At 36.7% G+C, this 20,391-nt stretch overlaps 2 protein-coding genes across 6 annotated transcripts in view; one reads left to right on the top strand and one right to left on the bottom strand.

Annotated features, from left to right (window-relative positions):
* The window catches only part of KIAA0825 (KIAA0825 ortholog), a 432,275-nt gene extending 432,073 nt beyond the window's left edge, over positions 1-202 (bottom strand). The window contains exon 1 of one of the 2 annotated variants that reach the window (XM_057493388.1): positions 115-202. The gene's annotated coding sequence lies outside the window, so the exon portion shown is untranslated. The remainder of the gene's footprint in view (positions 1-114) is intronic. The other variant, XM_036925703.2, reaches the window with a different exon arrangement.
* A 58-nt stretch (positions 203-260) lies between these two features.
* SLF1 (SMC5-SMC6 complex localization factor 1) overlaps positions 261-20,391 on the top strand; it is a 77,442-nt gene continuing 57,311 nt past the window's right edge. For 2 of the 4 annotated variants that reach the window (XM_057493395.1, XM_036925710.2), the window contains exons 1-4: positions 261-384; positions 16,703-16,816; positions 16,989-17,064; positions 18,190-18,430. In XM_057493395.1, coding sequence (XP_057349378.1) covers positions 16,703-16,816; positions 16,989-17,064; positions 18,190-18,430 — 431 coding nt within the window. In that variant the 5' untranslated portion in view covers positions 261-384. The remainder of the gene's footprint in view (positions 385-16,702; positions 16,817-16,988; positions 17,065-18,189; positions 18,431-20,391) is intronic. The other 2 variants (XM_036925709.2, XM_036925708.2) reach the window with 2 other exon arrangements.

The raw sequence follows: 20,391 nt of genomic DNA, 5'->3' as shown, positions 1-20,391 counted from the left end.
TTCTGGTTCAACCTTCTCTCGGTCACTTCTGAGTCCAGCCAAGATGTTGCACGGAACACCGACCGGTCAGGTGACAATATCAGATCCAGGAGGCAACCCAGAAAAATCACTTACCAGTCTCCCACCTTCGGCGGTGATCTAGCAGGCGCCTGGCCTCCCGGCCAGAATCACACGAACCACCAACTCAGAGTACCCTGACGACCGTTCGGGAGCGTCACTGACAACCAACCGGAAATGATGCAATAACTTCCGGGATCACCTAGCGCGCGGCGGGAAATTTTTTCCCAGAGCCCGGATTAGTGAAGCAGTGAGTGCTGCGGCGGCAGTCGTCTTCCGTTACCACCGCCGCCCGAAGGAAGCAGCCTAGATACTTCGGTCGGGAAGGTAAAGGGCCTCAGCTCGGAAGAGAGTGCAACCTGACTCTGGGGATGTTTCCTCCGTAGCTCCAAAGTTTCTGCGGCTCCCGGCTGTGAGGCTGGGAAAGGGCTGGGGTGAGCGTTGGCGGCGACGGCGCCTGCCTCTCGCGCTTTCCGCAGTTGCAGTGCATTTCCACTCCCCCGGCCTCGCTGCGCTCCGCCCCCGCGTTGGTGGGCTGCGGACTCAGACCCCGCGCCGCGCCGCCCTCGCCGCCCTTGCCGCCGTGGGGACAGCCGCCAGGAGCCTCTCCGAAGTGCAGGGCTGAGCCTCTTCCCCCGCCGCCTGTTTCCGCAGCTCTGTAGGTCGAGCCCCTGTCGCAAGGCGCTAGGCCAACCGCGTCTTTCGTTGCCATAGAACCGTGTAGGAAACCTATCACTGAGTCTCCCAGATTCTTGGCCGCTTTCCATAATTTAGCGTTGGTGCAGGTGGCTGGGATTCCCCCCAGGCCCACCTTCCAGTGACGAGCAAAACAGTGTCATTCTTTCCCTCTAGAATTTTTTTTAACGCATCGAAGTGGTAATGATCATATCTCTGCAGCTACTGGAGGCGTTTAAACACACACGCGCGCGCGCACACACACGTTTCCCTAAAGGGAACGTAACACACACGTGCATGTATGTTCCTGGAAATTGTAATATCTCAGCTGCCTGAAAGCTGGAGACAAGACTGGTTATTCTGAGATTTCTTCCACTCCCGAAGCCTCTCATTAATGTCAAAAAATTGACCTACCTCTGGGACTCCATATCAGGATTTGACCCAGAAAGTAGTAGATGGAGCTTAATTTTGGAAGCTTGCTCTTGAATTTACAGTATTACGTGTGACAGACACTGCCCTTTGTGAACCTTTTGGTTTATGTTATTAACGCCTCAATTCCTAGAAGTTTCTATTGATGTGCAAGATGTTCCCATTCTAGGAGTTGGACTAACCTGTATTGCGGGTGTTTAGTACTTTAGTTGATAGTTTGGGGTGGATTTTTGTAAGGGATCTAATTTGATTATGCCTACATTAACTCAAAGAGTATAATTAATTTAATTGAACTATGATGTTTAAATATTTGAATGTATAAATTTTTATTGTAACGACAGCCTTTGATAATGCTCTAACCCTATTTGATCTGTTTTGTAAATGCAGATTTTCTTTTGCCTTACTGACTTAAGTGAAATTCAGTTATATGATTTAATATTTTCTTGCTTACCTAAAGCAGGAAGCGTAAATCATGTAAGTCTTTGAAAAGGTGGTCCAACGTGGTTACTTTTCATAATCAAATTTCATAATTCTTAAGATTTTGTAGTAGGTATCCACAGTTTATGCTAATGTCCAAAAACACTTTGGTGTTAGAAAACCAATAGTGTAGCTTTATTAACTAGACAGTATTTATCTGATTAACTATCCTAAGAATCTTTTAACTAAAAAAAATATTTTTAAATAATATGAACAATTCCATATAGTCTCTGAATAATAAGACCTAATGAAAGTGAAAAATTCTTTCTCAGAAATAAAACTAAAATGAAATATTATCTGTTACTTTTGTAATTAACTTTTCCTTAGATATGCAGTGGAAATATATGCTATAAAATATGCTAAGTACTATTTCTTAACTTCTAAAGATATCTTACTGCTTAAAAGTAAAATATCCCTTTTAAGTTCATTTAGTTTTTATTTTCTTTTTATCATAATTACTTTGAAATAAAAATATATTTTGTTACTTTTGTTTAAGAAAAGGCCATATGAATTAGTCTGGGAATTAATTTCAGGAGGAAAATAATGAAAATTTTATCTTTTTTCATAAGAAAAAAACCTTCTTCATAAAGAAAATATGGTACTCTTTAGATTATTCCTGGAAATACTTTGAAATTTTAGACGTTAGTGTTATTTCCCTGAAATTGTTTTATAATTGTGTTTAAATTTTCAGTGATAATACTGATATAAATGTCTCCCCATCCATAGTAAATTCCTTTTTATGCAATGTACTTTTCTCTTGCACTAGCTAAAACAAGATTGCTTTGTAAAATTATAATGTGGTTAAAAATATTAAGACTAAATTCTAAAATTTAACTCAAAGTGGTTTTGTAGAAAAGACATACACTTTTTGCAGAAACAGACTTAGATTTTTTTCATCTTGGTTTCACCATTTACAGCTGTGCCCTTGAGCTGGTTTCCTTATCTCTTAGATTCCCCAGTATCTGTCAAATTCCTCATCTGTATAAGAAGGGTAAACAGCACTTAATACTGTCAAGAAGGAAATTAACTAACATATATAAGTGTATAGACCATAGCAGGTCAATAAAAGTGAAATCCTGCTTCTTCAGCCTTAGACCTGATGTTCCTCCTAACATATCTTTTGTCCATCTTGCTTCTTTAAAGACCCCTTTATGCTTAAAACTAGCATCTCCAGTCCACCTTGTGCCTTGTATAGTACTGGATAGACTGGACATTTCCGTAAGTTCTCTTAACCTCTCATTTCTAATTCACCACGGTCACTTTGCCTGCTACTTTTCCACTTTTTTCCATCTACTGCTAAATTTACCATCAAAGAGATTGATTGTGACTGCTCCTTTCCTAAATCATGCAACTGAAGTGCAAACATCCCTCAAGTCTCACCACTGGAGACCTCAGTCAAATAATTAATTTATACACACACACTCTCATACCCCATATCTTTGAATGGTGGGGCAAGAAATGGACACTATATCTTTAAAAAAAATTTCCAAAGGCCAGCTGAATGAAATTAAAGGCCTAATTAGACTCCTAGGCCAAAAGGGTTCAGAATTCCTAAACTCCACTTGATGGTATAGCATTCAGAGCAAAGCAGTATTTTACTCTCACAACATGAGTAGTGTGATTTGTGTTTACTTTTTGAAGTATTGGTTAAAACGAATCTAACACTTTAACCCTTTTCAGTAATTTTTCTGATTAAATACATTAGGTAAGAGAAATTCATATAAATCTTTCAAACTCTTGAATTCAAAGTAGAATATTAATTGTATTCAAGACTTGGTATATCCTTTTCAGAAGAGGGAAGGGGTCTTTTGGTTTATTTTTTATTTTAAAAAATATTGTACATACAGAAAAATGCACAAATCTTAAGTGTACAGCTTGAGGAGTTTTGACATGTGTATGCATTCATGTAACCATTGCCCAGATCAAGACAGCAAATATTCTCACTAATTTTTTTTCACTTCATTTATTTCACCCATCCCCTATGGTAACCACCAGTCTGTTCTCTGTATTTATGAGTCTAATAGAATTTTGTTATCTATTTTGTTTTTTTCAATTCCACATACAAATGAAATCATATGGTATTTGTCTTTCTGTGTCTGATGTCTGACATATTTCACTTAGCATAATACATTTTAGGTCCATCCATGTTGCTGCAAATGGCAAGATTTCATTCCTTTTTATGGCTGAGTACTATTTCATCGTATACATGTACCATGTATTCTTTATGCATTCATCTGTTGATGGGCACTTAGGTTGTTTCTGTATTTTTCCTATTGTAAGTAATGCTGTGATAAACATAGGAGTACATACTTCTTTTTAGATTAGTGATTTTGTTTTCTTTGGGTAAATTCCCAGAAGTGGAATGTCTGAGTTATATAGTATTTCTATCTTTATTGAGTTTATTTTTATGTATACTGTAAGACAGTGATCCAGTTTCTTTTGCATGTAGCTGTCTCATTTCCCCACCACCATTTATTGAAGACTCTTTTCTCTATTGTGTATTCTTCTCTTCTTTGTCATATATTAATTGACTCTATGGGCATGAGTTTCTTTCTGATCAGAAGAGGGAAGTTTTAAAGGTGAATTTCCTTAGTAGGCTTAAAATCAAAGTAGTTCACTAATATAACAAAAAATTAAGAAACCAGCAGTTTACAACCTGTTGACCATAAAACCATGAAGAATATTCAATGACATGGGAAAAGGATCATGATATAATTTTGTTTGTTTGTTTGTTTTTTATTTTGGTATCATTAATGTACAATTACATGAGCAATATTATGGTTACTAGACTCCACCCATTATCAAGTCCCCAGCACATACCCCATTACAGTCAGTGCCCATCAGCGTAGTAAGGTGCTATAGAATCACTACTTGTCTTCTCTGTGTTATACTGCCTTCCCCTTGCACACACACCCCTACATTATGTGTGCTAATCGTAATGCCCCTTTTTACCCCCTTTCCCTCCCTTCCCACTGTTCCTACGCAGTCCCTGTCCCTTTGGTAACTGTTAGTTCATTCTCTGGTTCTGTGAGTCTGCTGCTGTTTTGTTCCTTCAGGTTTTCTCTTTGTTCTTATACTCCACAGATGAGTGAAATCATTTGATACTTATCTTTCTCTGCTTGGCTTATTTCACTGAGCATAATACCCTCTAGCTCCATCCATATTGTTGCAAATGGTAGGATTTGTTTTCTTCTTATGGCTGAATAATATTCCATTGTGTATATGTACCACATCTTCTTTATCCATTCATCTACTGATGGACACTTAGGTTGCTTCCATTTCTTGGCTATTGTAAGTAGTGCTGCAATAAACATAGGGGTGCATATGTCTTTTTGAATCTGAGAAGTTGTTTTCCTTGGGTAAATTCCAAGGAGTGGAGTTCCCGGGTCAAATGGCATTTCTATTTGTAGTTTTTTGAGGAACCTCCATACTGCTTTCCACAATGTTTGAACTAATTTACATTCCCACCAGCAGTGTAGGAGGGTTCCCCTTTCTCTACATCCTCCTCAACATTTGTTTTTGTTTGTCTTTTGGATGTTGGCCATCCTAACTGGTGTGAGGTGATATCTCACTGTGGATTTAATTTGCATTTCTCTGATGATTAGTGATGTGGAGTATCTTTTCATGTCCCTGTTGCCATCTGAATTTCTTCTTTAGAGAAGTATCTGTTAATTGGATTATTTGCTTTTTGTTTCTTGAGGTGCATGAGCTCTTTATATATTTTGGATGTCAACCCCTTATCAGATATGTCATTTATGAGTATATTCTCCCACACTGTAGGGTGCCTTTTTGTTCTACTGATAGTGTCCTTTGCTGTACAGAAGCTTTTTAGTTTGATATAGTCCCACTTGTTTATTTTTGCTTTTGTTTCCCTTGCCCATGGATATATGGTCATAAAGAAGTTGCTCATGTTTACATCCAGGAGATTTTGCCTATGTTTCCTTCTAAGAGTTTTATGGTTTCATGACTTACATTCAGGTCCTTGATCCATTTTGAGTTTACTTTTGTGTATGGGGTTAGACAGTAATCCAGTTTCATTCTCATACATGAAGCTGTTCAGTTTTGCCAACACCAGATGTTGAAGAGGCTGTCATTTCTCCACTGTATATACTTGGTGCCTTTATCATGTATTAATTAACCATATATGCTTGGGTTAATATCTGGACTCTGTTCTGTTCCACTGGTGTATGGGTCTGTTCTTGTGCCAGTACCAAATTGTCTTGATTACTGTGGCTTGGTAGTAGAGCCTGAAGTTGGGAAGCAAGAACCCTACTGCTTTATTCTTCCTTCTCAGGATTCCTTTGGCTGTTGGGGGTCTTTTGTGGTTCTATATGAATTTTAGAACTATTTGTCCAGTTCGTTGAAGAATGCTATTGGTATTTTGATAGGGATTGCATTGAATCTAGATTGCTTTAGGCAGGATGACCATTTTAACAATACTGATTCTTTCTAGACAAGAGCATGGGATGAATTTCCATTTATTAGTGTCCTCTTTAATTTCTCTTTAGAGTGTCTTCTATTGTCCAGGATATAGGTCTTTCACTTTCTTGGTTAGGTTTATTCCTAGGTATTTTATTCTTTTTGATGCAGTTGTGAATGGAATTGTTTTTCTGATTTCTCTTTCTGCTAGTTCATCATTAGTGTATAGGAACGCAACAGATTTCTGTGTATTATTTTTGTATCCTGCAACTTTGCTCAATTCAGGTATTAGTTCTAGTAGTTTTGGAGTGGATTCTATAGAGTTTTTTTATGTACAATATCATGCCATCTGCAAACAGTGACAGTTTGACTTCTTCCTTACCAATCTGGATGCTTTTTATTTCTTTGTGTTGTCTGATTGCCATGGCTAGGACCTCCAGTACTATGTTGAATGAAAGTGGGGAGAGTGGGCATACTTGTCTTGTTCCTGATCATAGGGGAAAAGCTTTCAGCTTCTCGCTGTTAAGTATAATGTTGGCTGTGGGTTTGTCATATATGTATGGCCTTTATTATGTTGAAGTACTTGCCCTCTATATCCATTTTGTTGAGAGGTTTTATCATGAATGCATGTTGAATTTTGTCGAATGCTTTTTCAGCATCTCTGGAGATGATTGAGTGGTTTTTGTCCTTTTTGTTGATGTGGTGGATGATGTTGATGAATTTTCTAATGTTGTACCATCATTGCATCCCTGGGATAAATCCCACTTGATCATGGTGTATGATCCTCTTGATGTGTTTTTGAATTTGGTTTGCTAATATTTTGTTGAGTATTTTTACATTTATGTTCATCAGAGATATGGGACTGTAGTTTTCTGTTTTTGTGGTGTCCTTGCCTGCTTTTGGCATTAGAGTGATGCTGGCTTCATAAAATGAGTTTGGGAGTATTCCCTCCTCTTCTATTTTTTGGGAAACTTTTAGGAGGATGGGTATTATATCTTCTCTAAATGTCTGATAAAATTCAGTGGTGAATCCCTCTGGTTTGAGTGTTTTGTTCTTGGGTAGTTTTTTCATTACCAATTCAGTTTCGTTGCTGGTGATTGGTCTGTTTAGGTTTTCTGTTTCTTCCTTGGTCAGTCTTGAAAGGTTTTATTTTTCTAGAAAGTTGTCCATTTCTTCTAGGTTATCCAGTTTTGTTAGCATATAGAATTTCCTAGTATTCTGTAATAAATAATTCTTTATATTTCTGTTTTGTCCATCATGATTTTGCCTTTCTCATTTCTGATTCTGTTTATGTGTGTAGATTCTCTTTTTCTTTTTATAAGTCTGGCTAGGGGCTTATCTATATTGTCTTTTTCTCAAAGAACCAGCTCTTGGTTTCATTAATTTTTTTCTACTGTGTTATTCTTCTCAGTTTTATTTATTTCTTCTCTGATGTTTATTATGTCCTTCCATCTGCTGACTTTGGGCCTCATTTGTTCTTTTTCCCCTTTCAATATTTTAGAACTAAGACTATTCATTTGGGATTGTTCTTCCTTCTTTAAATAGGCCTGAATTGCCTTTTAGAACAGCTTTCGATGCGTCCCATAGAAGTTGGGGCATTGTGCTGTTGTTTTCATTTGTCTCCATATATTGCTTGATCTCTGTTTTAATTTGTTCATTGCTCCATTGATTATTTAGGAGCATGTATAAGTTTTTGAGCCTTTTTGTTTTCTTTGTACAATTTATGCCTAGTTTTATGCCTTTGTGATCTGAGAACTTGGTAGAATTTCAATCTTTTTGAATTTACTGAGGCTCTTTTTGCGGCCTAATATGTGGTCTATTCTGGAAAATGTTCCATGTGCACTTGAGAAGAATGTGTATCCTGCTCCTTTTGGGTGTAGTGGTCTGTAGATATCTGTTAGGTCCATCTGTTCTCGTGTGTTGTTCAGTGCCTCTGTGTCTTATTTTCTGTCTGGTTGGTCTGTCCTTTGGAGTGAGTGGTGTGTTGAATTCTCTTAAAATAAATGCATTGCATTCTATTTCCTCCTTTAATTCTGTTACTATTTGTTTTACATATGTAGGTGCTCCTGTGTTGTATGCATAGATATTTATAATGGTTATATTCTCTTGTTGGACTGACTCCTTTATCATTATGTAATGTCCTTCTTTGCCTCTTATTACTTTCTTTGTTTTGAAGTCTATTTGTCTGATACAAGTACTGAAACACCTGCTTTTTTCTCCCTATTTTTTCATGAAATATCTTTTTCCATCCCTGACTTTTTGTCTGTATATGTCTTTGGGGTTGAGGTGAGTCTCTTGTAGGCAGCATATAGACGAATTTTCCTTCTTTCCATTCTATTACTCTGTGTCTTTTGATTGGTGCGGTTATTCAATGTACATTTAGGGTGATTGTTGATAGATATGTACTTATTGCCATTGCAGGCTTTGGATTTGTGGTTACCAAAGGTTCAAGGGTAGCTTCTTTACTACCTTACGGTCTAGCTTAACTCACTTATTAAGCTACTATAAACACAGTCTGATGATTCTTTATTTTTCTCCCTTCTTTTTCTTCTTTGTCCACTCTTTATATGTTAGGTGTTTTATTGTGTACTCTTTTGTGTTTCCCTTGACTGATTTTGAGGATAGTTGATTTTAGTTTGCATTTAGTTAGTATTTGGTTGGTCTACTTTCTTTGCTGTGCTTTTATTTTCTCTGGTGACATCTATTTTGCCTTAGGAGCACTTCTATCTAGAACAGTCCCCTTAAAATACCCTGTAGAGGTAGTTTGTGGAAGTTAAATTCCCTCAACTTTTGCTTATCTGGGGATGTTTAATCCCTTCTTCAAATTTAAATGATAATCTTGCTGGATACAGTATTCTTGGTTCGAGTCCCTTCTGTTTCATTGCATTGAATATATCATACCATTTTCTTCTGGCCTGTAAGGTTTCTGCTGAGATGTTTGATAATAGCCTAATTGGTTTTCCTTTGTAGGTTATCATTTTTCTCTTTCTGGCTCCTTTTAATACTCTGTACTTGTCTTTCATCTTTGCCGTTTTAATTATGATATGTCTTGGTGTTGTCCACTTTGGGTCCCTTGTGTTGGGAGATCTGTGGACTTCCGTGGTCTGAGAGACTATTTCCTTCCTCATATTGGGGAAGTTTTCAGCAATTATTTATTTGAAGACTTTCTGTCCCTTTCTCTCTCTTCTTCTTCTTCTGGTACCCCTATAATGTGGATATTGTTCTGTTTGGATTGGTCACACAGTTCTCTTGATATTCTTTCATTCCTAGAGATCCTTTTATCTCTCTCTGCCTCAGCTTCTCTGTATTCCTATTCTCTGATTTCTGTTTCATTAACAGTCTCTTGCACTTCATACAGTCTGCTCTTAAATCCTTTCATTGTTTGTTTCACTTCTTTTATCTCCCTCCTGAATTCTTCCCTTAGCTCTTGCATATTTCTCTGTAGCTTCATCCCCATGCTATGACTTTTACTTTGAATTCTTTTTCAGGAAGATTGGTGATTTCAGGCTCATTAGGCCCTCTCTGTGGTGTTTGAGGGATTTTGGACTGAACAAAGTTCTGCTGTTTCATGGCAATGGAAGTGATCACCGGCGATTACCACATTTGTCAGCTGTGAGAACAAAGTCCTTTCCTTCTTGCTGGTCGCCTTGCCCGTCTCCGCTGCCTGTGTCAGTTAACTGCACACAGGGAGCGGCCTCTGGGTTAATCCCCTGAACTGCTGTGGGCCGGATGGCCCTCAGGATGGCCTAGGGCACTAACAGGTTCTCAGGTGAGCAGCGTGTGTCCTTCTGCAAGAATGGCGCCTCTTTGTGCTTTCCGGACTCTGTACCATTTTCTGCTGCCTGTGCTGGGCAACCACACACAGTGAGCAGCCTCTGGGTTGAGCCCATGAGCTGCCGTCTGCAGCGCATCCCTCGGGTTGGCCTGAGGCACTGGGGGTGGTTGCAGGTAAGCAGCATGCGTTCAACGCTTAAACAGAGCCCCTATGTGTTTCCTGGACTCTGTGCCAATTTCCTCTGCCTGTGCCCATCAACCAGGTGCAGGAGGCAACTTCTGGGTTAATCCCCTGAGCTGCCATGGGCAAGACGGTCCTCGGGATCCCCTAGGGTACTGGTGGTGGTTGCAGGTGATCAGGGCATGTTTGCTGTGAGAACAGAGCCCATACATGCTTTGTGGACTCCACGCCGGTTTCCTCTGCCTGTGCCGGTCAACTGGGTGCACGCGGCAGCCTCTGGGTTAATCCCCTCTGCTGCCATGGGCATGGTGGCTCTCGGTATGGCCTAGGGTACTGACAGTGGTTGTAGGCCATCAGCATGTGTTTGCCGCGAGAACAGAGCCCCTACATGCTTCCCTGACTCTGTACCGGTTTCCTCTGCCTTTGTCAGTCAGCCAGGTGCAAGGCACAGTCTCTTGGTTAATCCCCTGAGCTGCTGTGGGTGGGGCGGCTCCTGGGATGGCATAGGGCATTGGCGGTGGTTGCAGGTGATCAACATGTGTTTGCCGTGAGAACAGAGCCCTTATGTGCTTCGCGGACTCTGCACTGGCTTTCTCTGCCTGTGCCGGTAGTCTGCATGCAGTGGGTATCCTCTGGGTTAATCCCCTGAGCTGCCGTGGGCCTGCCTTTGGGATGGCCTAGTGCACTGATGGGGGTTGCAGGCAAGCATCGCATTTTTGCCATAAGAATAAAGCCCCTTTGTGCCTCCTGGACTCTGTGCTGGTCTCTGCTGTCTGTGTCCAGCAACTGTGGGCAGGGGGCAGCCTCTGGGTCTGGCCAGGTTAGCCACACACTGGGAGAACCCTCTGTGTCATTGCTGTGGACAGGACTGCTCTCTGGTTGCTCCACAGCAATGGCGGATCAACCGGTTCACTTGCAGTGCTGGCAGAGGGAATGAACAGCAGGCTGCTTATCCCTGTGAGGCGCTTCAGAGCTGCATTGCCACCCAGGGGTTAGAGTGCCTAAAGTTCCTTAAAGTTCCCAACCTGCTGGACTGAGTGTGCCAGGATGATTTTGTCCACCTGTTAAACCCTTGTCCCTTTAAGACTTTTAAAGTACCCGCTTTTCTTTTGTCCTGTTCTTTCCGGACTCTGTACCATTTTCTGCTGCCTGTGCTGGGCACAGTCTTAGTCTTGGATTTTGCTTTTCCATTTCTCTAATATCCGGTACACCATGCAATGTGTGTCTGTGCTCTGGTGCAGATTGCTAGGGATTGTTATTTAGCAGTCCTGTGCTTCCACTCCCTCCCCACTCTGATTCTTTTCCTCCTGCTGGTGAGCTGGGGTGAGGGGAGTGCTCGGGTCCCACCAGGTCACAACTTTGTATCTTACCCTTTCTGTGAGATGTTGAGTTATCGCAGATGTAGATGTAGCCTGGCTGGTGTACTGTATCTTCTGGTCACTCTTTTAGCAATAGTTGTATTTTCTATATTTTCAAAATATGTATGGTTTTGGGAGGAGATTTTTGCCACCCTACTCATGACACCATCTTGAGAAAGCCCCCCAGTCATGATATAATTTTACATAAAAATTAACATACACTACAATTTGTCCAATTTTTGTTATATAATATGTTTATTTCCACATGCAAACGTAAAACCTTCAAGCCAAACCCCTCTCCCCCTCCCAACCTTAACAGTGCTCTTACAGGATGAAGAAATTAGAAATTGTTTTAATATAGTTTCTATATATTTTGTAGTATTTTTCAAATTTTCTATAATCCTGTGTTAACTTTTACTGATCTGTCTTTTAATTTTAATTATTTTGGGGGAAATTTTTAGTTCTTAAATGCAAATGTGTAAATAAAAAAAATATTTTAAATCCCTCTTATCTTAATCATGGAGAGATTTTAAGGTGCATGGTATTCTCAAAATTCTAAAATACCCTATGGCTGATCATAAAAAAATTGTGATGTAGAGTAGTAAAGGTTTATCTTTATTTTCCTAGACCTCTTTGAGCATCCCTGCTTCTCTTTTTTGCAACATCTTTCCTTTTTTGCCCAGCTCTTATACACTGCTCTTTCATCCTCACTCTTGAGCCAGACCTTTGTACAGTAGTCCCCCATTATCTATGGTTTCACTTTCCCACGTTTCACTTATCACCAGCAATCAACTGTGTTCAGGAGCAGGTGATCCTATGGACTATTGGCAGGTCAATAGTAGCCTAATGCTAGGGCACAATGCCTGCGTCATTCACCTAACTTCAGCTCATCATGTAGGCATTTTATCATCTCACATCATCACATGGGTGAATGCAGTAATGCAGTACAGTAAGATGTTTTGAAACACCACATTCACATAACTTTTACTACATTATATTCTTATAATTTTTCTATTTCATTGTTATTGTCAATCTCTTACTATGCATAATTTTTGAATTAAACTTTATCACAGGTATGTATATATAGAAAAAAACATAGTACATATAGGTTTGGCATAATCTGTGATTTCTGGCATCCGCTGAGTGTCTCAGAACATATTTCCTGCAGATGGGGGGATCTACTGTATTTGTATCTGTATTCCTGCCTCTACTTTTCTGAGTTCTCTTTTCAGCATATTCTAGCTAATATGTGTGATACTCTTCAAATGTGTTCCAACTATTTGATATAAAGAATTCTTAGGATATAAAAAGTTAGTGCATAATAAAATTTTCTTAATTATGATGATAAATGCTATAGGTTTATTTGCATTTCTGACTGCATCAACTGCAAAGGAATTTCAGGCATTAGGGATAGGCCCATGTGGGAGATATTTTGGGAAAGTCCAAGCCACAGGGACAGTTGCTTGCTTTGCATAAATGCCTGCTCTGTTCACAATCATTACCTCCTTAATTGTGTATATTATTGGTTCAAGGTAAGTAACTAGATTTTTTTTAATTACTACAAAATTTTACAAAATTACTACAAAAGCATTTTTCTTGTAACTAAGAATAAAATATATACTTTATAACTTTTTGACAGAAAACATAAAAACACTTAACTGCTAAAAACAAATGCTCTCTTTTTTTCTTTTTCTTCTGTTGTATTAGGATAGTATCTCTTGTGAGAATGCCTGAAGGGCCATACCCTGTATGTTCTAGAAAACTCTATAATTTCTCTAGAAATATTACTGGTACAATTATATTACAGTATATTTACTTTCTTCTTTGGCTGGAAGACTTCTAGCAGTTAGCTCTTAATCCTCTATATGCCACAACATTATCAACTACACAAAACTGACCCAACTTTTAAGGAATTTGAATTGTCTGGGTCATCCATGGGTATTTTACATCAACTTTATACAGTGTTCTCTTTGGGTTCATTGGCATATCAAGGATCTTATTTATTGTTTTCCATACCATTAAACCACTAATTTTATAAGTAAATCAATCTGTATATCTGTATATGCTTATGTCTATTCCTCTATAGATGGATACCAATATTCCCATGTAACTATGAATTATCTGTTCTAGACTATTAGTTTGTCATATGATGTTTAATCACAATTTTAAAACATTGGTAAATGTATTATAAACTCTGTTACTTGAGTAGATCATTTTATTAGATTAGGTTAATGGAATTTGTTCTTTGTAAACTGTGCTAGGTATTGTGTGCCATCACTGAGATTCACAAATCTGAAAGTTTATTATATATAGCCCAGTTTTTCTGGTAAAACTTGTAAATGTTCTGTGTTCTGATTTGTTTTTTAACATTCATATTTGCATAGTGTTTGAATCAAGACATCCTGTTTTTTCACCTGCATTTCTTCCCTTTCCTCTTTGCTTAATTTCAGTTTGTATTTAATTGTTTTTCAAAGAAGAGAAATTGATTTAAAAAGGCTTTCTTGATTTCTACCATTAAGAACAGTTGGTCTGGTTTTCATTTACTGTGGAGTCTTGATTTGACAGAAAATACCAATAAATATACAAAATTCATTCCATTATAAGGACACTATGATTTAAGATGAAAACTTGGCACTATACACTGACTCTAATAAGTCCAAAATCATTTACTAATTTGTATTAGTATAAACCAAAATATGTTCGAATGTAACCTTGTTAATAATAAACATTCAAATTGTAAAATACCTAGTAACAGCTTCATCTAAGAGGAAAATTGTATGATGGGTTTTTTTTTTTCCTTACAGGTCTATATAACATATATTTAGTTGTCAGGAAGCAGAAGAATAAAATTTAGAGGACAACCTTGAAATAAAACTTTTTGGGTGATAGCATTACAATGATTTTTTTCCATTGCTTTCTATATATTCCAATTATTTAACACTAGTGTCTATTTTTTAGTAGTTTAGAATGGCCAGATAGGCAAGATTTTAGGTTTTTAAAGCTATTCAAACTTCCTTCTTTGGCAACAGTTCTTGAAATAGCCAACTAAGTAGCTTTTGAAGTTCTTAAATATATAAACAAATTACAAGTAGTAGATAATATGCATGATTAAAGCACTTGCATTCTTCTGATAAAAAAGGCTTTCAGTAACTATAGAAATAATTAGATTGCTTTTTCCATAGAATACCAAGAAGATATTCACAGATATATTAAATTTCATTTGTCTAGTATTTCTGAAAGGACCCATCATTTTCTTAAGGAAATTTGCTTAAAGTATTTTAATAATTCCCTAGAAATAATGAAAGCAGTGTTTCTTGCTGGTTATGGTCACGTGTCTTTTTAGCTACATGTGGCTTTATTTTATGTGTTAATATATGTTCTGCATCAGACTAAATCATTATTTCTAGCAACTGGGTATATTCTTTGTAAAGTTTTTATGTATCACCAGTTTATATTAATGGGTATTATTACCCAAGGGCAATGTTATTTAACCCATGAAAGTGGTTTCTAAAAATTGAATAATTCCTTAAGCCAGAAGGTACTTGTATTTTACTTACTGATGATAGTAGTTTATGTATGATTATTTTATAAGACACCAAGCCCTACTGTGTATAGTTTATAATTTTGTACTAACCAGAGCTTTTAAAAAATTGTTTCACTGAAGAGCCTTATCATTAAGTCACCCTATGTTCTATATCTTGAATCTTGGTATTCTAATGTTCTAATACATAATAATTCCTTTCCTGCTTTTGGAGCCAATAAAGAAATGTGAAAGTCAGATATATTAAGGTCAGAATATCAGCTTGTTTTTCTGAGTAAAAATTGGCTTGGAGGAGGTGGGTTTGATGTGCAACTCCAGTGTTTTTCTTAAGACATAACCTCTGAATTGATTTACCAACCCAGGTGGTACAGGACTACAACTGGCAGCCCCTTAGGACATGTCAGAAAGTATTAATATGAACTGTATTTGCAAATATGCAGATAAGCCTAGCAAAGCATATACAGTTAGTTCTGTCCAGTAGCTTTTCCTCCCAAAGCAAGGAATGAAGAAGGGTACAGAGAGAAACCAGGAGTGCTATGACCCTAGCTGAAGTTCCTCCTCTTAACAACTTCAAGAAGGGGAAATAAAGGTTCACTCTTAAACTCTTGGGTTATGCTTTCAAGTTGTTTATAGTGACACTGTCTTTCAAATTTTGCTCTAAAATGAGTCTCATCCTTTAAATAAATGCATATATGTATGTAGTTCACATATACTTAATGTAAGTACATTTTTATTTAGCCTTTTAAAATAAAATTTGTGTAAAGAACACTTTTCACTTTACCAGTTGTCTGTTATTAGCTGGACTTAAACAGTTATAATTTTTGAAGTTTTTAATTGTCTTGAAAGAAAACAACTGCAGTTGAACTGCCTATGGCATTAAATAATAATCCAGGGGTATGGTGACAACATGATTAGAGAAATAAAAAACTACCCCTGATTTCTCTTATCTCTGCTTTCCTCATTCATAATGAGAATAGATTTTTCTCTAAGATGCTATTGAGTTCTGAAGTTTTAACCACATGTAAACAAAAAAATAACCTGTATCCTAATTAGAAATGCTGTTTTCCTTTCTTAGTAAATCTGCCACCTCAGATACAAAGTGCTATGTGAAGTACATTTTAATATGGATTAAGGTCCCTATTAAAATAAATTTGAAACCACATGATTTCCTTCAGTCTACGTTGTAGGTGATGAAATTAACATATATGTAGCAGAGTTCAGAAATGTAGATTGGGAATAGGTTCCAGATTCATTATATGTACCCACTATACTAAATTATTTGTTGTAAATGCTATGGGACCATTAGTTCTATCAGCTTCTGTAGTGACACATATCTTCAACATCTGTCCAAAAACATTTTTAAAATAGGTATAAAATCTGATTTTCATTGTGTAAAAGTATACTTTTTCAAAAGTTCTTAACAAAAACATTATCTTTAAAATGAGGCCAGTATTATTATGCTAATATTCATATAAGCATTTGTCCTTTTCTGAAGAATTGTATATGTTCATCAGTGTATTCTAATAGCAAGTTTGTAATGTGGACTATCAATGTTCAAACCAGCAAACAAGATCATAATTTATGGTCATATTTTAAGAAGATAACTTTTACAGTAATTTCTATTGTGTGTAAGTAATTTTAACATTGGTATTTAAAATTAACCCTCATGTTTAATTCATTATATGATTAATAGTTTTCATTTTTTTAACACTCATAGTTAAGAGAAAATAATACCAATCCTGTGAGTAATTAACATCTGTTATCTTCTTTATATGTGTATATGTATGTTAGATGGAAGATGGTACCCCAAAGCATATTATCCAAATGACAGGATTTAAGATGGAAGAAAAGGAGGCTCTAGGAAAATTGCTTTTAAAACTAGATTGCACTTTTATTAAGAGTGAGGTGAGTACAGAAATTTATCAAAATGTTGAAGATATAGTTGAAAAATAACTAGAAATGAAATACTGGCCTAAGAATGATAAAATTGACCCCTTGATATTATAATAAAAGGAATGTGTTAAAATGGAAGTCTTACCTTAATTAAAAATTTTTTCATGTGAATTTTTCCTTCCAGAAGTATAAAAATTGTACACATCTTATAGCTGAACGTCTGTGTAAAAGTGAAAAATTTTTGGCAGCTTGTGCAGCAGGTAAGTCAACTACCTTCTCCCCACTTTTGAAAAAAAATGCTCATGTTAAAGAAAAAGTACTTTAATCTTTGAAAAGATGGTATGCTTATTATATCAAAAATATATGTGCTTTTTGCTAAAAATGTTTGTTTGATCCAATATTTTTACTTTATTCTTCTAAGTAAAACGTTGTAACACATGAAAATGTATTAGAGGCAGAAATATTTACTTCACCAAAGATTTAGTGTAAGTACTTTATGTAAAACAAAATATTTTAACAAAAAGAGTTGGCACAAAATGCCACCTCACGCCCCTCAAAAAAGCTTTTGTTGAAGTCTCAGCTGTTCTTAGTCAAGTTTCTTTTCTTTGATCATTGGAAATAATCATTGCTTTTGTTCTCCATCTGCTGCTTCCCCTCCCATCTATGCTTTGAAGCAATGATCATCCTATTTTATTTTTCAAAGATTTTAAATTTCATAAACCCAAATTAGAATTTAGTTCCCTCTTCTCTTTGCCACCATCAATGTACCTTTTATAGTTTACTGTAATTGATCTGTTATATCATTAGTTCACTGATTGCAAAAATAAAATGAATTAGGTGAGTTTAACCATTTGTTAAAGTAACTTACCAGAAAATATTTGGAGACATCGTTACCTCCACAGATGAAAATATACATTGTCCCTATTATAGAAGATCATTCATACTCATATAAACCACAGAATGTTATTAAATATACCGGAAAATTTTCTAACTCAATAAATTCATTTCAGAAAGTATAAAAATGCTGTAAACATAATCGGACAAGTTTTTAACTTAGAAGGAAGAATATAAATCTCACTCAAAATAGTGAATAATAATATAGTCATAATTTAAGTAATACCACATTTTATTTTATTAAGGCTTAGGTTTATATTTTATTTAATAACAATTATAATTATCATGGGAAAGAGTATATACAATGTTCAGTGATGTTGTAGGCCTCTATCAAAAAATTCAGGGAAAGAAACAAAATTCAAAGATAATATTGGCAATGTAGCTTAAGAGTCTCATGCTGAAATGCATCAAATTTTATTTGATATTTCATCTTTATTATTTACCATTTATCAGAACCAACATTCTTTTCTAACAGTTCATTTGCTTTCTAGGAAAGTGGGTACTAACTAAGGACTACATAATTCATAGTGCCAGAAGTGGCAGATGGCTTGACGAAACAACCTACGAATGGGGATATAAAATTGAAAAAGACTCCCATTGTTCACTTCAAATGCAATCTGCGCCAAAAAGGTGGCGTGAAGAACTGAAACGCACTGGTGCTCCGGGAGCCTTCCACAGATGGAAAGTTGTTCTCCTTGTTAGAGCTGATAAACAGAATGATTCTCTTGCAAGGTAAGATGAGATCTAATAAAAGCTAAAACAATGAATGAGAAAACAATTTTGGTTTGCTTTTTTCTACATCTTTGCAATTATTAATTTAGTCCAAGTGAGCAGTAGGATTTACTCTTTGATCTAATTAAGCCATTCTCCACTTTTAAGTGTATGCGTCTAATGGAACAAAGTCTATTTTACAGTATTGCTTTAGATTACTCTCGTGAGCTCTTTTACTTGCCATGTTATTTCTTTTGGCCAACTCAAGCAAAATAAAATACCTAATAAGATTTCTGTTTTTAGTTTTGAAGCACATTTAGATTTTTGCAAGTAAAATATTATACTAAGAGCGTTTATGGTGTTTATATAGTGCAGCCTTCATGGTGTATACCATTCCCTTCATAATTTCCATTCTCCTCTTTTACATAATATTTTTAAAAGGCTTATTGGGTAAAAAATATTTTAAGGACTGCCATGATATATTTTTTTAATTGTTTTATTTTGATATCATTAATGTACAATTATGTGAACAACATTATGGTTACTAGATTCACCCCATTATGAAGTCCCCCCCACATACCTCATTACAGTCACTGTCCATCAGCATAGTAATATGCTATAGAATCACTCCTTGTTCTCTGTATATACTGCCTTTCCCGTGTCACTACTCTCTACATTATGTGTGCTAATCGTAATGCCCCCTTTTCCCCCTTATCCCTCCCTTCCCACCCACCCTCCCCAGTCCCTTTCCCCTTGGTAACTGTTAGCCCATTCTTGGGTTCTGTGAGTCTGCTGTTGTTTTGTTCCTTCAGGTTTTACTTTGTTCTTATATTCCACAGATGAGTGAAATCATGATACTTCTCTTTCTCTGCCTGGCTATTTCACTGAGCATAATACCCTCTAGCTCCATCCATGTTGTTGCAAATGGTACGATTTGTTTTCTTCTTACAGCTGAATAATATTCCATTGTGTGTGTATATATATATATATATATATATATATATACATACCACATCTTTATCCATTCATCTACTGATGGACACTTAGGTTGCTTCAATTTCTTGGCTATTGTAAATAGTGCTGTGATAAACATAGGAGTGCATATGTCTTTTTCAAACTGGGATGCTGCATTCTTAGGGTAAATTCCTAGGAGTACAGTTCCTGGGTCAAATGGTATTTCTATTTTTAGTTTTTTGAGGAACCTCCATACTACTTTCCACATGGTTGAACTAATTGACATTCCCACCAGCAGTGTAGGAGGATTGCCCTTTCTCCACATACTCGCCAACATTTGTTGTTGTTTGTCTTTTGGATGTTGGCCATCCTAACTGGTGTGAGGTGATATCTCATTGTGGTTTTAATTTGCATTTCTCTGATGATTAGCGATGTGGAGCATCTTTTCATGTGCCTGTTGGCCATCTGAATTTCTTCTTTGGAGAAGTGTCTGTTCAGCTCCTCTGTCCATTTTTTAATTAGTTTACTTGCTTTTTGTTTGTTGAGGTGTGTGAGCTCTTTATATAATTTGGATGTCAACCCCTTATCAGATATGTCATTTATGAATATATTCTCCCATACTGTAGGATGTCTTTTTGTTCTACTGATGGTGTCCTTTGCTGTACAGAAGCTTTTTAGTTTGATATAGTACCACTTGTTCATTTTTGCTTTTGTTTCCCTTGCCCGTGGATATATGTTCATAAAGAGGTTGCTCATGTTTATGTCCAAGATATTTTTGCCTATATTTTTTTCTAAGAGTTTTATGCTTTCATGACTTACATTCACGTCTTTGATCCATTTTGAGTTTATTTTTGTGTACGGGGTTAGACAGTAATCCAGTTTCATTCTCTTACATGTAGCTGTCCAGTTTTGCCAACACCAGCTGTTGAAGAGGCTATCATTTCCCCATTGTATATCCATGGCTCCTTTATCGTATATTAATTGACCATATATGCTTGAGTTTATATCTGGACTGTCTATTCTGTTCC

The sequence above is a fragment of the Manis pentadactyla genome, chromosome 2 (genome assembly GCF_030020395.1).
Source record: "Manis pentadactyla isolate mManPen7 chromosome 2, mManPen7.hap1, whole genome shotgun sequence".
NCBI classification, from domain to species: Eukaryota; Metazoa; Chordata; class Mammalia; order Pholidota; family Manidae; genus Manis; species Manis pentadactyla.
Note: the sequence above shows the minus strand (reverse complement) of the source record. Positions and strands in the feature narration are given on the sequence as shown.